General features: G+C 35.3%; 1 protein-coding gene across 2 annotated transcripts; it reads right to left on the minus strand.

Annotated features, from left to right (window-relative positions):
* Nucleotides 1-1,584: 1,584 nt before the first annotated feature.
* prc1b (protein regulator of cytokinesis 1b) lies at nucleotides 1,585-16,000 on the minus strand. Of its 2 annotated transcripts, XM_087258957.1 has the most exons (15): nucleotides 15,883-16,000; nucleotides 15,164-15,296; nucleotides 14,958-15,080; nucleotides 13,052-13,115; nucleotides 12,731-12,964; nucleotides 12,461-12,631; nucleotides 11,625-11,774; nucleotides 11,321-11,468; nucleotides 11,096-11,232; nucleotides 10,909-11,004; nucleotides 8,658-8,804; nucleotides 8,406-8,516; nucleotides 6,220-6,327; nucleotides 5,906-6,082; nucleotides 1,585-2,159 (listed from the first exon to the last, which is right to left on the minus strand). In XM_087258957.1, the coding sequence occupies exons 5-15, from the start codon at nucleotides 12,944-12,946 to the stop codon at nucleotides 2,088-2,090; spliced, it is 1,533 nt and encodes a 510-aa protein (XP_087115083.1). In that variant the 5' UTR covers nucleotides 12,947-12,964; nucleotides 13,052-13,115; nucleotides 14,958-15,080; nucleotides 15,164-15,296; nucleotides 15,883-16,000; the 3' UTR covers nucleotides 1,585-2,087.
* Between the last annotated feature and the right edge of the window lie 4,490 nt (nucleotides 16,001-20,490).

Here is a 20,490-nt window from a genome sequence, read left to right on the forward strand (position 1 = left end):
ACTAAAAATTATTTTGTATTTTGAACGATAATGATTTATATTTTGATATAGGCCCTAAGTTGTTAATGCCTTCAGATTTAAGAGTTCCCCAACAATGACTGAAAACACAAAAATTAAAGGGTCCATTAAATGGCATATCATATTCAACCAATACATTTTCGGTAGCCGAAAATTCAGTACATCTCTAAAATCAACACACTCTTAGATTCCCATTGTTGCACATTTCTACTGTGTGATTGACTCTTAGATCAATATAGAGTAAAAAAGTCCAGTTTATCATTGGTACTGATATAAATTTGATCGCAATTCGATACAATATAATTTATCGGCTCAGCCCTTCTTCTCCAATTATTACAACCGAAAGCCTGAGAGCGTTATCTTCAAAGGTACATATTTAGAGAATAACCCTGACAGACTGCCCAAATGTTGATAAACATTTTTTGAGATATACTAAGGGCTATCTTGATCTATATAACCAAGATTATCAAACATTGATAGCATAGAACATTAAAGGCGCACCAGTATTTAAAGGCTTAAATACTGTATAAAAGATTGGGACAGACAGACCAGCAGCAGTTAGATTTCTGTATACTGGAAGTCTTAGGCCCTTTATTCTCAACAGAGAATAAAGTAGAGGATTTTGTTTTGTTCTTTTATTCATTTTAATCTTCTTTTTCACTTGATTTATTTTATTATTAAAAGTGTAATATGTAAAGTTTAAAAGGGGCTGTTTTCTGCTGAGTGTTACGTGGCCGGGATGCGAATCAGCACCTCCAAGTCCGACGCCATGGTGCTCCACCGGAAAAAGGAGGTTTTTCATTTCCAGGTTGGAGGAAAGGCCTTACTTCAGGTGGAGGAGTTCAAGTATCTCTGGGTTTTGTTCATGAGTGAGGGAAGGATGGAACGTGAGATTGACAGGCGGATTGGTGCAGCAGCAGCAGTAATGCGGTTGATGTATCGGTTCACTGTGGTAAAGAAGGAGCTGAGCCGAAAAGCAAAGCTTTCGATTTACCAATCAATCTACGTTCCTATTTTCACTTATGGTCATGAGCTTTGGGTCATGACCGAAAGGACAATATCTTGGATACAAGCAACCGAAATTAGTTTCCTTCGAGGGGTGGCAGGGCACCCACTTATAGATTAGGTGAGGAGCTAGACTAGGACTAGAGCCGCTGGTCCTCCACATTGAGAGAGGTCATCTGAGGTGGATCAGGCATCTGTTTCAGATGCCTCCTTGACGCCTACCTAGGGAGGTGTTCCAGGCATGTCCCACCGAGAGGAGGCCTAGGGGAAGACCCAAGAAACGCTGAAGGGACTATGTCTCTCGGCTGGCCTGAGAACGCCTCAGGATTCCCCCAGAGGAGCTGGATGAAGTTTCTGGAGAGAGGGAAGTCTGGGGTTCTCTCCCAAGACTACTGCCCCCACTGCCCGGCCCCGGAAAAGCGGATGAAAATGAATGAATGAATGAAAGTTTATTAGCTTCATTTGCAGAACTCATCAATACACCTGTGGTAAGGTATGCATTTAATTAATCCTTGAAACAATATAAAAGATGGTCATATAAACAAAACTCTAACTAAGGAATGTAGTGGAGAGAAGATCCTGGTTTCTTTATTTAGGGGAATTACCAACAGAATAATTAAACACAACAGATGACACTGAAATAATGACAGGACAGATTTTTTAAAAGTGGACCTTTATATAATAATTTGTACAATAGCATATAGAATACAATAAAGTTTTTACATTGTGCAAAACATTCAAAAACATCCTGTGATTTTGAGAAAGTAGCTAACACTGAGAATGAGCTCTAGAGTATTTCTTAAAAAAATCTTAATTAGTTTGGGACAGCTGACCAGATGTAACATTAAAATGTGCATACATTTGTTAAATTAAAAGTACACATAAAGCAGTGTTTGTCCTAGCATTAAAATGAACGTACATGTAGATTCCCTCCAAAATGTTTAAATATAGGTTACCTTCATTTACATATAAAATGCATAGCTATTGCTATAAAGAGCAAGAACCCACAAACCATCACGTAAAGATCCTGATCCTGATAGCGCAAAGGGTTACATGCAGTGGGGTTAAAGCTGAATGATGGTTGAGTTGAGGATTTCAGGCACATGTTTTGATTTAGATGACTTGGAGAGGTCTCGCTGCAACAACAAAATGACAGATTCATTTCTGAAATACACAAACTGATTTGATCTCTTAAATATTGGTTCTATTTACAAGCTAAATTAATATCTTAAGCATTCACAATATAAGCTGTAGTAGAAAGAGTAGACAATGACACTTAGAAACTAGTCTGATTTGCAAATTACAAGTATAGAAGTATTTGTTAGATGTGTTGATTAGGAGAAAACAGTCCAGTTCAAAGAGGCCAAGAGAAATAACTGAGCACTTTACTTGAAGGGGGGGTTCATAAGACTGGCATGTCACCTTTAAAATCATTACATGACACAAGTCATGAATATGAAGAAGATTTTATGCATGCTTGCTTATGGCAACTGTCTTATGGGAAGTGTCATTTTAAATGCAAAGATGGCAATGTTTGAGAGGTCTTTGTTATGACAACTTGACATAAACATATAATAACCTGTTTTTATCATCATCATGACAGCTTGACATTACCAAGACAACATATCTTGTCATAAATCTGCCATAAACATAACTATTATGAGGTCATTATAATTTTGTCAATAATTTTATAACAACAATATTAATATTTTTTCAAGTGAGTAAAGCAAATTGAATTTGTTATTAAAAAGTCATTAAAAATATTATTAAAGCTGTTAAAAAAGTATTTGACAGAGAAATGACCCTTTTACTTAGAAATTTGAATTGAATTTTGTTCCACTGTAAAAAAAAAAAAAAAAAAGTGATCAGAAAAACATTTATGACAATTACAATGGCCTTGTGATAATCACAGAGCTGGGTGCATTTTCAAAAACCATGGTTAGCCAACTAAAGCCACAAGTTCTGTCGTTACAAACATAGTTTGTTGATTTGGCATTTCCCAAAATCATTGTTCCAACGAACATTCGCAAACTGCGTAGCAAACTTGTATGATTGCAACTACACCTCTGGAGCTGTAGTTAGAAACATAGTTCCTGGCTGTGTTCTATTCCCAGTTATCCACCCTATGCCCTATTCATTTAGAACATTCTAACATTTAAACTTGGAATCATTAATAAAAAACGTTAAGGGTATCTCTTTTAGGTGTAATTTGTATTCCAAGTATTTTTACAGTTCAGTTTTAGCGATCTTCATGATCTTCCTTCGCAGTGAACTTTGAAAACATTAATGTCATTTGATGACCTATTATTATTATAGGTGACCTATTATTTTATCAATTACTTTCCCAACCACATGAGGAGCCAACAGGAAATAAGTGACTGTTGGTTTTAGGCACTGTGTGTTTTAATTTCAGTTGTAGATGTTTGATGTTCAATAAATAATCATAGTAGATAGTGTGTGTGGCGAGGGGGCGTGACCGAGAGCCATGGGAACGGAATGAGGCCGCGTGTAAGTGGATGCACCTGTGGTGCGCACCGGTCTCGAATCCCACGGAAGGAGCTCTGGACTATAAGAGGAGGAACGATGGCAGAGGAAGCCAAAAGAGGACCGGGCCCGGACATATTTTACTTTTGCTTTCAGTTTGACGGCAGTCTCCGTGAGGAGCTGCCGTCCGTTTGTTTTGGTTTAGACGGCAGTCTCCGTGAGGAGCTGCCGTTCATGTTATAAATAAATATTTTAAAAACTGCGTCGGTTCTCCGCCTCCTTCTTCGCGGCAGCCAAAGGGCCGTGAACTTCATTACAGTGTGTGTTTCAATTATTTTATAATCAAGTAGTGCACCCTTCATTCAAAAATCTCTCGTAATATGTGAGCATATTTACTGTACAAAACGTGTCAGTGAACTATGAGAGCAAATAAATGAATAAAATAAATAAAATAAAATAATCGTTCATTAATTGTAATCAAGTTCAAATGTTCAGTTAATCGAGATTTAGATTTTAGGCCAAATCGCCCAGCTCTAGATGATCCTGTTTATGACAGATTTGTAACAAGGTTATGTTGTCTTGGTAATATCAGGCTGTCATGACAATTACAGGTTATGATGCATATGTTTATGTCAAGTTGTCATAACAAAGACAGCTTAAACAATGCCATCTTTGCATTTATAAAGTGACATAAGTGAGCAAATGGCACTTAATGACAGTTGTCAAATCTCTTCATATTCATGAATTGTCATGTCATGTTGTGATTATAAAGGAGTCATGACAGACTATAAATAGCTCCTTCAATAAAGTGTTACCAATACTGCTTCAGGGTAATACAGGGCATCATGTCAGTATTAAATCAGAACATGAGTTTATTCACCTAACCATATATTATGCCTTATAAAAGGTATAAAAGGTTAGATTTATTATGGAGTACAAAACTGCACATTTTAAAGATAATAAGCCAGTCAAAGTGTGTTTAAGCAGTGTTTTTACCATGCAGTTACTTGAAAAATCCATCTCAAACAAACCTTGATTAAATGGATTCAGGCTTGACAGTTTCCTTTGGAAACAATTTATTATTAGCTTAACATTATGCCTGTATCACCAGTTTCACCACAACTCAATATCCTATAAACATATTTAAAGGGATATTTTACTCAAAAATAGGGGTGTCAAAATTAATTTTTTCTTCTGTGCACCGCTATGCAAATAAGGGCAATTCGATATCTGTTTAGTAATAGATTATAACCGATTATTATGTACTGATGTCCTTTATCTCCTCTGCACAATGTCGCAGAAGATTACTATGGCGAAGGAGGCGAGGGCGAGTAAATAAAACGCTTCAACTACATAAAAGGTAGAGAATTATGCACAATTCAACTGCTTGTGAGTTTGCTGGAAAGTCTATCATTGACAATGAAAAAAGCACAGCACACGAGCCACGTCTTCATTACTAGGGAGAAATGCTGTAAAACTCCATCTCTGCCTCTCTCTCACACACACTTTGGATATTTGACTCGCTGCACTGGCCTGTTTGTGAGGTAACTGTTCTTCTCCTCTCGGCTGTTAAAGCGATACTTGTGGATCCAGACACGAGCGTGCTGGAGTTGCGAGTTTTCTCCACTGTGTCTATTACGGATTACCTGTGATAACCGTTCAAGCGCAGCCCTTTCTGTTGAGCGGGTGGAGGCAGCACTCAAAAAGGGAGCCGAATAATATTTACATTAGTTTATTTCGTACAAATGCTCATGCTGTCTTCTGTGCATGTATTTGATATATTTAAAAATAGTGTTTTTTTTTAGCAGGTAAATTTAAAGGTACAGTTCATGTATCTTACTGCTTGCATTAAAAGACAATATTTTATTACAAATCATTTATAAATATTAATATATTTATAGATTTTAATTGTAAAAAATTATTGTTCTGAAGAAAAAATCTAATTGTTTATGGAAAGCGTCGTCAAGGCACCGAATTGAACCAAATCGATGGCATGATAATCTTAACCGAACCGAACCGTGAGACTAGTAAAGGTTCACACCCCTACTCAAAAACATAAAATCCTTCATTATTTATTATTTACTAACCCTTAAGCGGTCACAAACCTTGATGGACTTCTTTTTTCTGTTGAACACAAAAGAAGATCTTCTGAAGAAAGCTGGAAACCAAAAGCCATTGACTTCCATAGTAGGAAAACTAAATATGATCAATGGTCTCTAATATTCCTCAAAATAACTTGTTTTATGTTCAACAGAAGAAAGCAACTCAAACAGGTTTAGAACAAGTGGTGGATAAGTAAGGAAAAGTAAACTTTCACTTTTGGGTAAACTATCCCTTTTTTAAGTTCAAGCTCTTGCTCTCTCTGACCAGACTGTGATGAAGCGGATAAAAAATTTACCTGAAATTCTGAATAGGTGCTTGCGACAGAGTTAATGCTGAAGTTTCGCTGTGGACTAGCTGGTACCTTCGTCATCCCAGCAACACCACCGGTTAGATGGCAGATGTTCTCCTTATTGCGCTCTAGTAAACCTTGATGAGGAGGTTTGCTGTGTCCTGGAGTCTTTACCCCATTACCCTGTTTTAAAAACAAGGATACATTGGAGAAGTGGGAAATCAACATATTATCATGTTAATTAATAAAAGAATGTGCATTGTGCACAATAGTTAATGAAATGCTTGAGAATGGTAGCGTTGTTACGGCCATGCACTGACCTTGCTTGCTGAAATCGGAGGGCGAGATATAGGAGAATGACAGACGGTACCACCAATGACAGATCGAATAGTGCTGTTAGAGGTGCCGGTGCTGGAGGTAGCGTTTAGCTGAGGAAAAGCCAAAGAGTTAATACAGCAGCAGCCATGCATTGATTTAATTAAAACCTAATGTGAATTAGAGCTGCACAACATATCGAAAGATCATCATATTGCGATAATAATGTATGCAATATCCGTATCGCAGAGAAGTGCAATACATTTTTATTAAGTTCAAATTCATTACATTTTTTGTGGAAAGTATTTGTGTGCTGCCTGCATAGGTTGTTTGTCCAAATCTGACCAATCAGATGGTGCCTTTACTCTCTTTATCCCCACCAACTGATATATTTGTAAGATCATTACATAAATACAATGTGTCATGAACAGCAAATTCAAGGACATTTTTAAAGCAGCATTAATTTTAAAATTAAGCACATTTTTTACCCATATCCCAGCATATGTATCGCTAGAAAGTCCTTACTGTACTTAACATTTCACTTATACTTATTCTTTAAATTAAAAATGTCAGAGTAATTTTTAGAAATGTTACAGTCATGTTTAATGAACTTTAATAAAAATTCAATACTATTGAATTCAAATGTGGTTTCTGAAATATTGATAAAATGAGACTTATTTGTCAGTGTTATAGCATAAGATTTAAAATTAAAACATTGCTATTGAGGAATTTCTCAGTTTTTACATTGTTTTTGACAGTTGAGTAAAACCGTTGAAATAACATCATAAACAAATTTCATTTAAAATTTAATACAGGCACTTTTAAGTACTTTTCAGGCACTGAATCCATGGGCTCTATTTTAATGATCTAGGGGCAAAGTCTATAGTACATGGCGCAAAAGCATTAAGGGCATGTCCTAATCCACTTTTACTATTTTAAGAACAGAAAAAGTACGCTCTGCACCTTGGTGCATGGTCTTGCAGGGTTGTGCTTATTCTCTTAATGAGTTATGGGTGTGTTTTGAGAATAACCTGCATTAAACCAATCAGAGACTCATCTCACATTCCCTTTGAGAAGCAGTTGCGTCACGCCATAGCGCATTTGCTATTTACAACCAAACGCTTCACTAGTGAGAAAACAGTTAAACAGACCATCTCCAGTGCAAGGATAAAGAACGAGTCTCCTCCATTCGGCCTCTTTCTTTCTCTTTACTTTTACTCTTTACTCCTTTACTTTCGTGGATAAGGAAACGTTGTTGTACGCACTCCGCTGATTAGCCTACATATTTAATTTTGTTTGTTAAAAACAAAGATTAGTTTCAAAATTATATCTAAATTTAGTTCTAATTTCCATGAAACAAATAAATGAACGATAATACCGAAGTGTGCGCAAACAACATTGCAGACGTCTCCAAAACCCGACAGGTGGACAAATCTAAACTAGTGTTTTTAATAAAAAATATAAATATGCATATAATAAATATAACATTATACACATGCAAATTGTCATTTAGAAACTGAAAAAGGGCCCTGAGATGAAGAAGGCATGGAGGTAGTGGTTTTTGTATTTATGTAGAAAATAATAATTTTTGTACCATTTTAATCCTTTATTTTTTTTCATATGTAAAGATATTTGTGTATTGCTGTACATCCTGTGTGTATTAAGCAATGTGTAAGCATTTGACCTGCATAGGCACATAACTAACACGCTCTGCGCTAAACTTTAGACCTGCTTTTAGATGGTCAATGTTGCTGTCTATATCAGTTCTTTCAACGCACTAACAATGCGCCTGAACACACCTCCTATTTAGACCGACGCACCTATGAGTCCACAAAGTGGCGCAAATGGATTTGCCATTCAAACAACATGCATTTTGCAAGTTAGTAAGATCATAAGAAATATCGTTGTTTAGTGTTGCGATAACATCACATCTCATAAATCACATATTTGCTTTTTTAAAGTCTAAATGATTGCAGCTCTAATGATGATTGCAGTCCTAATGTGCATCAGTGTTAAGGCAACATGAGCACCCACTTTTCACAACCCAATTAGTCCAGCCCTTGTTCTTCATTATCACAACTTTTTCTCTCAAAAATATCACATTACATGTGAAATGGGTTGCGAACAGGGTTTCACGTTGACCTTTTACACCTTCCACAATCAAAAAGAAATACAATCCTATTGCATTTACCTTTCGAGCTTTACAAGGCGTTGTGCTGCCCAGAAATCTTCGTTTAGTCGGTGTGCGGATTACAGTGCCATAGACCATGTCCTCCTCTGTCTGCTTGCTCTTCTTTAGTTGCTGCATTGTTAGAATCAATATTAAACTTTAATCATGGACATTGCCCTTTAAAATATCATTTGTGAATACAACATAGTCGACAAATTTGGGTTGATGCATATATAAAAAAAGGCTATTCGCATCTTTTAGTAAAATACATACCCGCTCCTGTTTTTCCCGCTCCTTCTCAAGCCGGTACAACTCCCATTGATCGCTAACAAACTGCATGAACTTCTGACCGTTTACCTGGAACTCTCTGTTCTGTTCAAGTTCCCACTGCTCAATCTCTGCCTTCAGCTTCTTCTCGAGCTAAATGAGAGAGACACACACTTCAGGATTCTTTCATCTTTTCCAAAGTTAAATTGAAGTGTTTTTCAGACACTTTCCAGAGGATTTCAAACTTTTTAGGTATTGTACTATGTGGCAAATTACACATGTACATACTATATTACATTATATTTCATGCTATTTGCTATAGTATTCTATAGTATAGCATGGATTAGCTTAGTGACATGTTTGCCCCAAGCCCAACAATGAATTACTGTCATTTACTCTCTTATTTGTAATTTCACGTATTTCTCATCCTCAATTAATATTTATCTTTATCTTAAAAACGCTGCAGCTAGGCACGTGAACAGACTCTAGTTTTATTTAAATAGTTTATTATTACTTATTTAGTAAGAGTTAGTATTGCCTATTTAGTGAGATGAATAATTAGGAAAGCAAAACAATTTCATTTTTAAGCAGTTTTTTTTTAATAATTTAAAATATTATTTTAAAATTTCCAAAACACTAAATTAAGATTCAATTGATTTTCAAGGATTGAAAATTTTAACTTAAAAAAATAATAAATTACTCATTACTTCATTACAATTGTATTTAAATTACACATCTAATTGTTTTGTCTGAAAAGTAAGTACTTGAATCAATACAGCTTAAATCACTATAAATCTCAATATATAGACAACAGAAATTAAACTCTTTTAAATCAGGGTTCCAAATGTAAAATTCCATGACTTGCAAAGACTTTTTAAAGCATAATTTCCATGACCTATAATGAACAGAAATAAATGCAGCTGTTGTGTTGAGCAGTTCCTCCAGAAATTCAAGATTCTGCAATCACTAAGTAAATGGTGCCAAATTTGAGAATTTGGTGCCATTTTTTTTTAATTGCTGCAGACTTCTTGCAGATTTTGGCCAGCCAGGACATCATTCCTGTGCTATCTACATTATTTTATATTAAATAACATTTTATAAATACATCAAATACTGTAAAAGTGCTTATCTGCACAGGCAGAAAAAACACACAGGGTAACACTTCAATACAAGGTTATAGTTACACATGTTCCAGGCACTTAGTAAAGTAATTTCAATGAATTACGCAAAATTACATGTAACCCTAAACCTGACCCACATTCTTAACCCAATCATATAATAAGTACATGTACAGTTGAAATTTTCACAGTATGTCTGACAAAAACATTTTCTTCTGGAGAAAGTCTTATTTTGGCTAGAATAAAAGCAGTTTTTAATTTTTTTAAAACCATTTTAAGGCCAAAATTATTAGCCCCTTTAACCAATATATATTTTTTAATAGTCTACAGAACAAACCATCTTTATACAGTAACTTGCCTAATTACCCTAACCTGCCTAGTTAACCTAATTAACCTAGTTAAGCTTTTTAATGTCACTTTCAGCTGTATAGAAGTGTCTTGAAAAATATCTAGTCAAATATTATTTACTGTCATCATGGCAAAGATAAAATAAATCAGTGATTAGAAATTAGTAATTAAAACTATTATGTTTAGAAATGTGTTGAGAAATCTTCTCTTTGTTAAACAGAAATTGAGGAAAAAAAAAAACAGGGGTGCTAATAATTCAGGGGGGCTTCAACTGTAATTAATTCATATTACTGAGTAGTTCAATGTAATTACGTCTCCTTAAAATGAAGTGTACCCCCAAAAATACATTTTGATAAATGGGAAGTAAAATCACAAACAAAAATTCATGATATTTCATGACTAGGACAACAAAAATATAAAATTCACTTTTAATGTCTGGAATAGGCTTTTTTAAAAATTGCATGATATTGCAAAAAACCCATATGACCACAATAACTGGATGCATTAGTTTAGCTACTTTTAAAAAGCATTAATGTGTAGAAATATTAACTGAAAAGGAGTGTCATATTATAATTGCTAAATAAATGTTTAGTTTTATTCTGTGATTTGTGTAATTGTGATTTGTGATGTGATTTTGGCAATTATCGTCAGTTTTGTAAATGTAAAATTTTTTTAGCGTAATAAAACTCTTTCTAGTTTTTACTGTCACAGTATTTATTTATTTTATTGTTATTTTAGACTGCTAAAATATTTACTATCGCTGTATATAAGCATAAATCTCTCATAATTACCTTAGGGAGACCTTTGACAATATCAGCCCTTTGTTTCTCCTCTTTTAGAAGGTTTCCTCCTCTGTTGGTGAATCTGGATGGATCTTTGGCTCTTTCCTTTAAAAAAGCATGAAACATGGCTCTTTCCTATCAGAAAATTAGCTCATGGTAAAATATTTGATAATCACGTTCAGACAATGTAACTTACCTCGAGCTCTATGAAAAGTCTCCAGTTCTCCTCCCACTTGTGAACACCTTCAAAAAGTTCTTTATGATCCTCATAGTACTGTTTAAGCTGCACAATTTCTGCATCATGTAGGCTCAGGAGTTCCTCACTGAAATCATCTAAGAGAGAAGGCAAACGTTATATTTTACACAGCTTTTAAACTGTAAACTATCAGTAAAGTATAATTGAAAAAAAAAAAAAACTCACCATCATAATAGGGCATAAAAGCTTGTCGCTGGTCAGCGCTGTAAAAGCACTTTTCCCAGTACACTGCAATCTCCTTCCGAAGGGTCTCTGTAACATTCTGCATGTTTTTAAGCTTCAGTTCCTCAAGACGTTTGACCTCAACTTGTAACTGGCGGAAGAGGACAAAACAATTTCATCTTCTGTGTTTAGTGCAATGTCATTCAGAAGCAATAATTAACAAAGGTTTGTATAACTGAAGATGATGAGGAAAACAAAAGGTCTGAAATGTACTTAGCAAAAATCTGAATAAGATAAAGTTACTAACAGCTTCCATATTCCTCTTCTTTGACAGAGTCATGTGCTCAGAAATGACATCACGCTCCTCTTGTGGAATCTGTAACCTTTTCCACAGCTCCAGGATCTTCTCTCGATAAGAGCCACAGACACGTTCATTTTCGGCCTTCCTGTTCTCCAACTGAAATATTTAAATACGAGATTATACAGTTCTTAAAGAAACACTCTACTTGTTTTTTTTTTTTTTTTTGGAAATAGGCTCATTTTACAAGTCACCTAGAGTTAAACAGTTGAGCTTTACCATTTTTAAATCCATTCAGCCAATCTCCGGGTCTGTCGGGAGCACTTTTAGCTTAGCTTAGCAGAGATCATTGAATCGATTAGACTATTAGCATCTCGCTCACAAATTATTTTTAACTAAAGTGTAATAAAAATTATGCGGTTTCAATAATTTTACTATTTAAAGCTTGACTCTCTGTAGTAGTATCTTGACTCTTAGTATCATGTACTAAGACTAAGTAGAAACTATAGCCTTGCCCTCATTTTAGCCACATCAACTTAGAAAATAGCAACTTTTCTTTTAGCATCGGAACATTGTGTAAACAAAGTAACTACAGAAGAGTGTATATTTAAATAGGAAATTTATCAAAACACTTTTTGAGCAAGATGCTAATGGTCTAATCAGATTCTTTGATTTAAGCGAAGCTAAGCTAAGCTAAGCTAAAAGTGATTCCTCAAGACCTGGAAATTGGCTGAATTGATTTAAAAGTAGTAAAACTGAACTGTTTATTTCTTGGGGACTTATAAAAAAGTGGAGTGTTCCTTTAACTTTTACCAGAGTTTGTCACTGTTTTATGTTTGTTGTACCTGCTGAAGGAGGACTTTGAGTGAATCAATGTTTTCTTTAGACAGGCAAAAACTCTCTTCATCTTCACAAACGACATCCTTTTCAAAACTAGTCTCAGGCAATTGATCCAGATCATCCATGCAAAGTATTATCTGCTTCTTCAACGTGACAAATTCTTTATGTCTTCGTTCCTGGAAAGATAAACAAACTGTAAATCAAACTGAACCCTAAGTTTTTTTTTTTAAATCTAGTCAGACTGTGTAAAAAATAAAAATGAAGTATTGTCATACTTTCTCAGCAGTGAGGCAGGAGATGTGCTGATGAAAGTTCTCCAGCTGTTCCATGGATGGAACACAACCAGGAGAGATAGAAAACGGCTGCGAGCAGAGAAGGTCACAGAGATCCTGATCCTGCTCGGTTAATGCTTTTAGTGCTTGCATTCTCTGGTTTTTCTCTTTTAACATCACTTCAACATGGGTCCGGAGTTCTTTTTCCCGCTGAAGCATAGTGCCACTTTTCTCCTCCTAAAATGATTATAAATGTCAAAAAAAGATGCTTTGAAAGCTTTTCCCCTCTTTATTTTTATTGAGACGCTATGAAAACAAAATAGCAGGGTTTTTCCTGCATAGAGAGTTACAATGCGGCCACTTCCTTAAAGTTTTGTACCCCCTCCACCTTTTAACAAAAATCAGACAGGCAGTAATGACTACTAACTAGGGTTGTGCAATTTGGGGAAAAACTATAATTGCGATTTTTTGACAGATATTGCGATTTGATATGCAATTTAATTTTGTAGCCAAGCTTCTGCTCAAAGTTCTATACCATAGCTTCTTACTGCTAAAATGCTGTGAGTGTTAATTAAAAAAGAAACTGAAAAGATATTGACTTACTCCAACATTTGTTCAAAATTGTTTATAAAAATTTAGAAAATAAACACTAATTTTTCTCTAGAGCATACAGTAGTGAGTAATGGGATTATCACCTGGTGCCTTGGTGGTGTTTTTCATATGGTGTAACCGCTGCAAACAACTCTGAAATTGCACTTTGCTGTTGCTTGCTACTAGACTAGAGTGTCACTGGCAATACCTTCAGTTGACTTTTTAGCATGACACTCCTCATTTAGCCGCCTTTGGTGCTGGTCGTTGTATTTCCTTGTGCTGTGGCAACAATTCTGCGACAGCTCTTATGAATGATGACTTTTGGTTCGGTGTCTCTGATTTTGAAACCAAAATGGTCCAATATAACTGACATGCTGTTTTTCTTTGATATGAATTTGTCTATTAATGCTTCTGAAACGACAGACGCCATTATCCCACTTGTCCGCGCTTTCCTGTTTGCTTGTTTGTTTTTTTGTTTAATTGTGGGCGTTCCGTATAGTTCAGTTGCACAATTCTGATTGGGCAGAAAAAAAATTAGCTCACTTAACTGGCTAGTAAGACTCAAACACAGACGGCAGTCATGCTTTTGCTGTGGGTAGGGGAAATTATTTAATACATATATCTTTCATATCGCAGCCTCTTTCAAATTGCGATACGATTTTGATTAATCACACAGCCCTACTACTGACAGACCACAAGTGATGTCCAAGCAATGGACATGTATTTACTTACATTTGTTAGTTTTATTAAAAATAAGATCATGTTTTTAATAGATCATTTTACAAGAATAATGCAAAATGTGTTTGTTTCAAATGATAAATATTTGATAATAGGGATACCTCCTCTGCCTTATTTTGAGCCAGCGAAAACTCTGCAAAAGGAATCACTTTTGAAATAATGTTCCATTAGTAAATATATTTACCACTATGAACAAACAATGAACAATACATTTATTACAGTGGTTATTAATTTTTGTTGACATTAGTTAATAAAATTACAGTCTTTCCTTGTTAGTTCACATCAACTAACAGTGAATTAACTGTTAACAAGCACATTAGTAAAATGTTGAACTACGCTTAAAAATGCTTTAGATGAATATTCATACTGCTTTCCTCTTAGTAAATATATTAACTAATGGACAATTATTTTAAAAGTATTACCAAACAAATGCTGGAGTTTTGTGGCTTTTAGAACAAGTCTGTAAAAATACAGTAAAAAATAAGAATTTGGTACTTTAGGTTGAATGAGGATGATGATCAATAGAGACAAGACACGTACATATAAAATATACACATTTCAAATAAACACTGTCAGCAGATTTTGATTTGCCTTTCCACAAAACCCTGGATCAGCTGAAGAGTCTACCTTTCACAATATGGTTATTTAACTGTATGTTTTTCTGAAATAAACACATCCATGATGATCATAAGAGACTTCTTACTAAAATACAAACTGTAATGATTTCAAACATTTGAGCATGTAAATGCCAGTTTACTTGTACAACAGTCTACTTCTCCCAGGGATTGCTTCCTAAACTTCTAGTTTCGATAGAAAATACATCAAACAAGACCAAAATGGGGTTCATTTTTGATTATTTGGTTATCTATAGTTTGTATCCAGTGTTAGTATAACTACTTACCTGAAATGGAGGACTCTGCAGTTCCAAGCACAATTTACTCAGCTCTTTGTGACATTTCTCAATACTGGTCATTAGACGTTTCCGTAGGCTCTCTTCCTCTGCAATCATCATGTCCAGAAGACCCTACAAAGTATCTTTTGTTAGTTTTAACATCTTTCACGATTCCCACTAAATATGAGAGAATGACAAGCACACTCAACACTCACTTTAACATGATTCTTAACTACATTTGTTCTTTCTAACCGCTGATCCTCAGGGATGCCAATCTCCTCCCAGATGTCTTTCAAATGGCAGAGAGCTTTATTCAGACATGCCACTGACTCTGCAGCAATCACCTCACTAAAATCATGGACACAACAACAGAAATTATACATTGTTGAAAATTATCCATTAACTGGAAAAGGTAACGTAATGTTAAATGATCCACCCATAACAAGTTTCATTACAAATTTTTGAAATTGACAAAAAACTAAATCACTTCTATTGTTATAACGTTATACTCAACAAAATATGATTTAACGTTATGTAGATTTTAGTATTTAGAAATGTAATGAATAGTTTAAAAAACGTTACCCATGAATAAACTACTGCTTTAGCAATATGTAATATTATAGCATATTATAGTGCTAGAGCAGTAGTAAACACACACGCCCAGACATACTGTACGAAAGAACCAAAGTCAAATGAGCTAACGTTAAAACACCTGCTATGTCATAGCAATACCTAGAACCGCAGTGGAGCCAAATCTAACCCCATCTAATGTGTGTGAGATAGCATACATTGTCAGTCATTTCCTGAATAAACACCACGCAAACTACGTAACGTTAACTTAAGTTGCATGTTAATCAAATGACACACTGTTTTCAAATCTAAGACCTCGTAGACAAACACCAGGAAATTATAACGTATCGCTAAACTCACTCACCTCTTCCTCATCATAAAACCTCAACTCAAGGCTTTTCGCTTGTTTATTTGTGTTTTATGAAGAAATATTTGTCCGTACAGTCCTTGCACTGCGATCGTGCGCGCAACCGTTTCTGTCTGATTCAAAACATGCATCAAACAGCAGCGCTCGTCTGATTGGCTGTTTAGAGCTCTTTCTGCGCACGCGCGAGAATGTGTCAAACAGGCAGGGATTGTTCCACCATGACCTCAGAACCATTTTCAACTGACCACACCTGATTTTACTTTTCTGATAGCAAACACCGGGCTTCCACAAACAGTGTTGGGTAAAAAAAATGTAAAGTATATATAATATGTTACAATCTTAAGCATATATTTATTTATAATATTTATTAATATCAAATGTTTTTAAACGCAAAAATAACACGTACTTACATTGTGTTGTTTTTTGTTTAAATTAATTTTTTATAAATGTATGGCTTAATATTGTAATACTACCTGTTTTACCTGTAATATTACCTGTTTTCAGCATAGAATCACTAAACTATTATGTTTGTAGTAAAACTGTTACTGTTCTTAAAATAGTAATAATAGTATAATAGTAATAGTTTAAAAAAACATAGCATGTTTGCAATCACGTGTGAATTGTTCTAATTTTAAATATTGTAATTTTTAGCTTCATTAGTCCAGTCTTTAGTTTCAGGATCCTTCATAAATCACTCTAATATTAATTATTAATATTATTATTATTAATGGTAATAAAAGCAATGACTGTAGTAATTTCATTTGAAACTAGGCAGTAATTTAAATATATAATGAAGATTTAACAATTCTTTTACACTTATTAAATGCCGCCTTGAGCAGAGTAATTTTCTTTAAAAAAACATTTAAAAAATCTTATGTTAAAGTTACTGCGTGTGCTTTATTCCTATTGTTTTGAGTGAGGATTATTCATGCCTTGTTTATTAACTGAGAATTATTCATGCATTGTAAATCTCTTATAAATGACACTTAAAGGCTGTTATATTCTTAACAGAATAAGGAAATGACAAATGAACAACAGTGATTCAGCACAAACAAATATTCATTTCCAGATACAAAAATGAAATGGTACAACTGCATGAAATGAAGAATAAACATTTGCAATCTTATCTAATAATATAATGAATGTGCAGCTTACTCACTGCTGAAGTGTCAAAATACATGGTCTATACATATACTACAAATTTGATAAAACAACAGCAATAGCCTATAATTAAAAATATAACAATATGATTAAACCTTTCAGTGTTATTCAGCGATGTGTAAACTCAACTATATTTTATTTTTAGACATTACACTGCAAATTGAGAATCAATGTTGTGATTATTTATATACTCAAAAGATAGCGTTACAGGGACCCAAATCTTTTACAGAATTATTATTACCATTATTATTATTGGTATTGATTAACCATGGCGTTGGCGTTGCTGTGATAACCATAGTCCGTGGCATTCTGAAAAAGAATGTGTTCCAAAAGCATCCGATGACAGAGAGAAACTGCATTAAGAGTCTGGCCATCGCTGACATTAGCGGTAAGTAAAGATCTGTCTAAAAGTATAATTTTAGCTTATTATATGTGGCTGTTTCGACATGCTTTTGCTGAAGGAGACTAAAGATTTTAGTATTTTTCTTTGTTATGTCGTTTCACATTATTATATTACTGTTTCCACATATATTTTTTTCGGTTAGACTGTAGATTGTAACGTTACTGAATGTTGGTTGGATCTGAAGAATGATACAGTATGTTGACTTGTCAATTTTAGGATTTTGAATATATATATTTTTTATTCTAGTTTATGTATTGTTATCTTCTTTAGTACCCTGTTTATAGTTGTAGAATGCCATTTGTAATGTTATCTGGTTGATAGACATACAATAGATACAATATTTTTGTTTGTTTGTATGCTTCACTTGTATATTGCTGTCTTGTTAACATTTGCAGACTGTTATTTGCTGTATGGTCAGATAAATTGATCTGTTATAATGTATTAATATGCTGTCTGCTTTAACACATATTACTGTAAGTCTATAGGTGGATAGATTATTTGGCTGTTGTATTATTTATTTGTAATTTATGCTGTCGGCCTGTTCAACATTTGTAGCTTTTTTATTGTTATTTATTCTATTTACAGTTTTACTAATTATTGTAACACATTTATCTGTTCTAAGTTAACAGATTGTCAACTTAAAGAGTATTTATTTATACCTGTGAAATATTATTTGCTTTGTTAGAACAGAACCAGACTGGATACAATGGTAGATGAAACGTCCAAAGAATTGTATTAAGATGAATTAACCACTTGATATCTTTCTATTGTGTTTGCAGATTTGAATGGACCACGTGAAGAAAAAAGGGAATCACTCACCTCAGCAATGACTGGAAATTGATGGTCAGGAATTTATTTATTTTTTAAAAATGTTCTAAGATAAAGCAGGTGGTGGTTGGTTTAGATAGTTAGATAGGCTTTGTCTGTGTTAGGTTTTTCTTTTTCAGGTAATTGAGAGAGAGCAGGCAGAATAGGGAAGCTCACAGGATTATGTCGATGGACATTTATCTAAAACAGAGCAGGGAGGGCTCTGTTGGTTCTGTTTTTGTCTTTTGCAGGTTGGAGTGGAGCAGAAGAAGGAGAATCACAAAGGGAACAGTGAAGATACACTTGAAGACCTGGAGCTCAGCGAACTAGTAGAAGGGCTTGAACAGATTAAACAATGGAGTTAGTTTTGTCTGTGGCAGGTGTTTCTTTTCCAAGCAATGGACACACAATAGGCAGAAGAAGAAAACACATGAGAGCATTGGTGGAGATTTATCTGAAAATTACTAGAGAACAGATTGTGCATTGCTGGAGCTCAGCAAACCTGTAGGGCTCTGTTAGTCCTGTCTTTGTCTTTTTTACAGTCTGAAGTGCCGCATGTGGAGAAAAATAGGAATCACACACCTCAACAAAGACTGGAAATGGATGATCAGGAAAATCCTACTAAAGCAGAAGGATGAGTGCATAGATGGATGTCCTTCCAAGTGGAAGGGGTGGAGGTGAACAACATTGTTAGATGTCTTCTCTGTGGCAGTAATTTAAATTGTAGACAATGGAACCACAACAGGCAGAAGAAGGATACCCACAAGAGCATCATGTGGAGATTTATCTGAAGAACACTGGTGAACACTGTTTATAGCTGGAGTTCAGCCAGCATATAGAACTCTGTTAGTCTTGTTTTTGTCTTTTGCAGATTAGGCTGGGGCATGTGAAGAAATGGGAATCACACCTCAGTGATGACTAGAAACGGATGGTCAAAATAGGTATTTCTTGGATGGATGGATGGATGGATGGATGGATGGATAAACAGGTAGATAAATAGATGTCCTTCTAAGAGGAAGGGGGTGGTGGTGGGCCTAAATAGTTATATAGATGTCTGTAGCAGGTGCTTCTTTTCCAGGCAATCGACAAACAACAGGCAGAAGAAGGAAACTCATAAGAGCATCTGTGAATAGTTTTATCTGAAGAACACTGGAGAACACTTAGGCTGGGGCATGTGGAAAAATGGGAATCACACCTCAGCAATGACTGGAAACTGATGGTCTGGTTAGGTATTTCCTAGATTAATATATTGATGTCCTTCCAAGAGGAAGGGGGTGGAGGTGGGCTAGATAGATAGATGTCTTGTCTGTGGCATGCGTTTCATTTTCAGGTAATTGACACACAACATGCAAAAGAAAAAAAAACTCAATGGAGAATCAGTGGATATTAATTTGAAGAACACTGGAGAGCATCCTGGTTATGAACATAACACACGTCCCCCGAAGATGGTAATGAAGACATGTATCTACCGACACTTTGGGAATTAGAAAACGGGCCAATGAATACCTATGAGTTGGCAGAGCTCAGCTCTGCAGCTGCTGGTGAATAATCATTAGTAGAGTACTCAGCTATCAGCTGAAGACCACATGAATGCATATTCCTAACTTCACCTTTGCCAAGTAAAGCATGGGTGCACAAGCATCTACCAATGCCCTTTAATTAATAGAATATAGGAATAATTGGGGGTCATAAATATGCTGTTTATCTAGCTAGCTGTAGTCTAGGATTTTAAAAATACGACAGTACATTGAAAAGCATGCCAGTCCTAAAGGGGAAGGACCACCTGCTACAATGTGTGACAACATGCACATATAGGCTAGCCCTATCCAGGGGGAGTGCTACAGTACATATCATTAGCTTGTTAGCTGGTAGGGAAGACATGGGTCCACTTCGTGGCTGAATGTTGTGTATGGCATCACCCATGGGGATCACGCATAGCTGGCACTGATCCTCAGCATGTGGGTAGACCAAGTGAGCAAATCAGAGTGGGTCATTGTACTTACCTTCTGCTGACCACCATAACAGATAAAGAGCTGCTCGTAATAACGTGAGAGTAGGCCGGCCTGAATTCCATGCACGATTTGCTGACCGAAAATGCCACCAGATCCCCAATCCTCTTGATTAATGCTAACGCAACCATTCTTTATGGACAGAATTTTTAAGGTTACTGAGTTGAGTCGGTCAAACAGATCTCTCTACAGAGAGATCCCACGAGGGCATGAGAGGGGGGCAGG

This window comes from Danio rerio, chromosome 7, assembly GCF_052040795.2.
Source record: "Danio rerio strain M-AB ecotype USA chromosome 7, GRCz13ab, whole genome shotgun sequence".
NCBI lineage: Eukaryota > Metazoa > Chordata > Actinopteri > Cypriniformes > Danionidae > Danio > Danio rerio.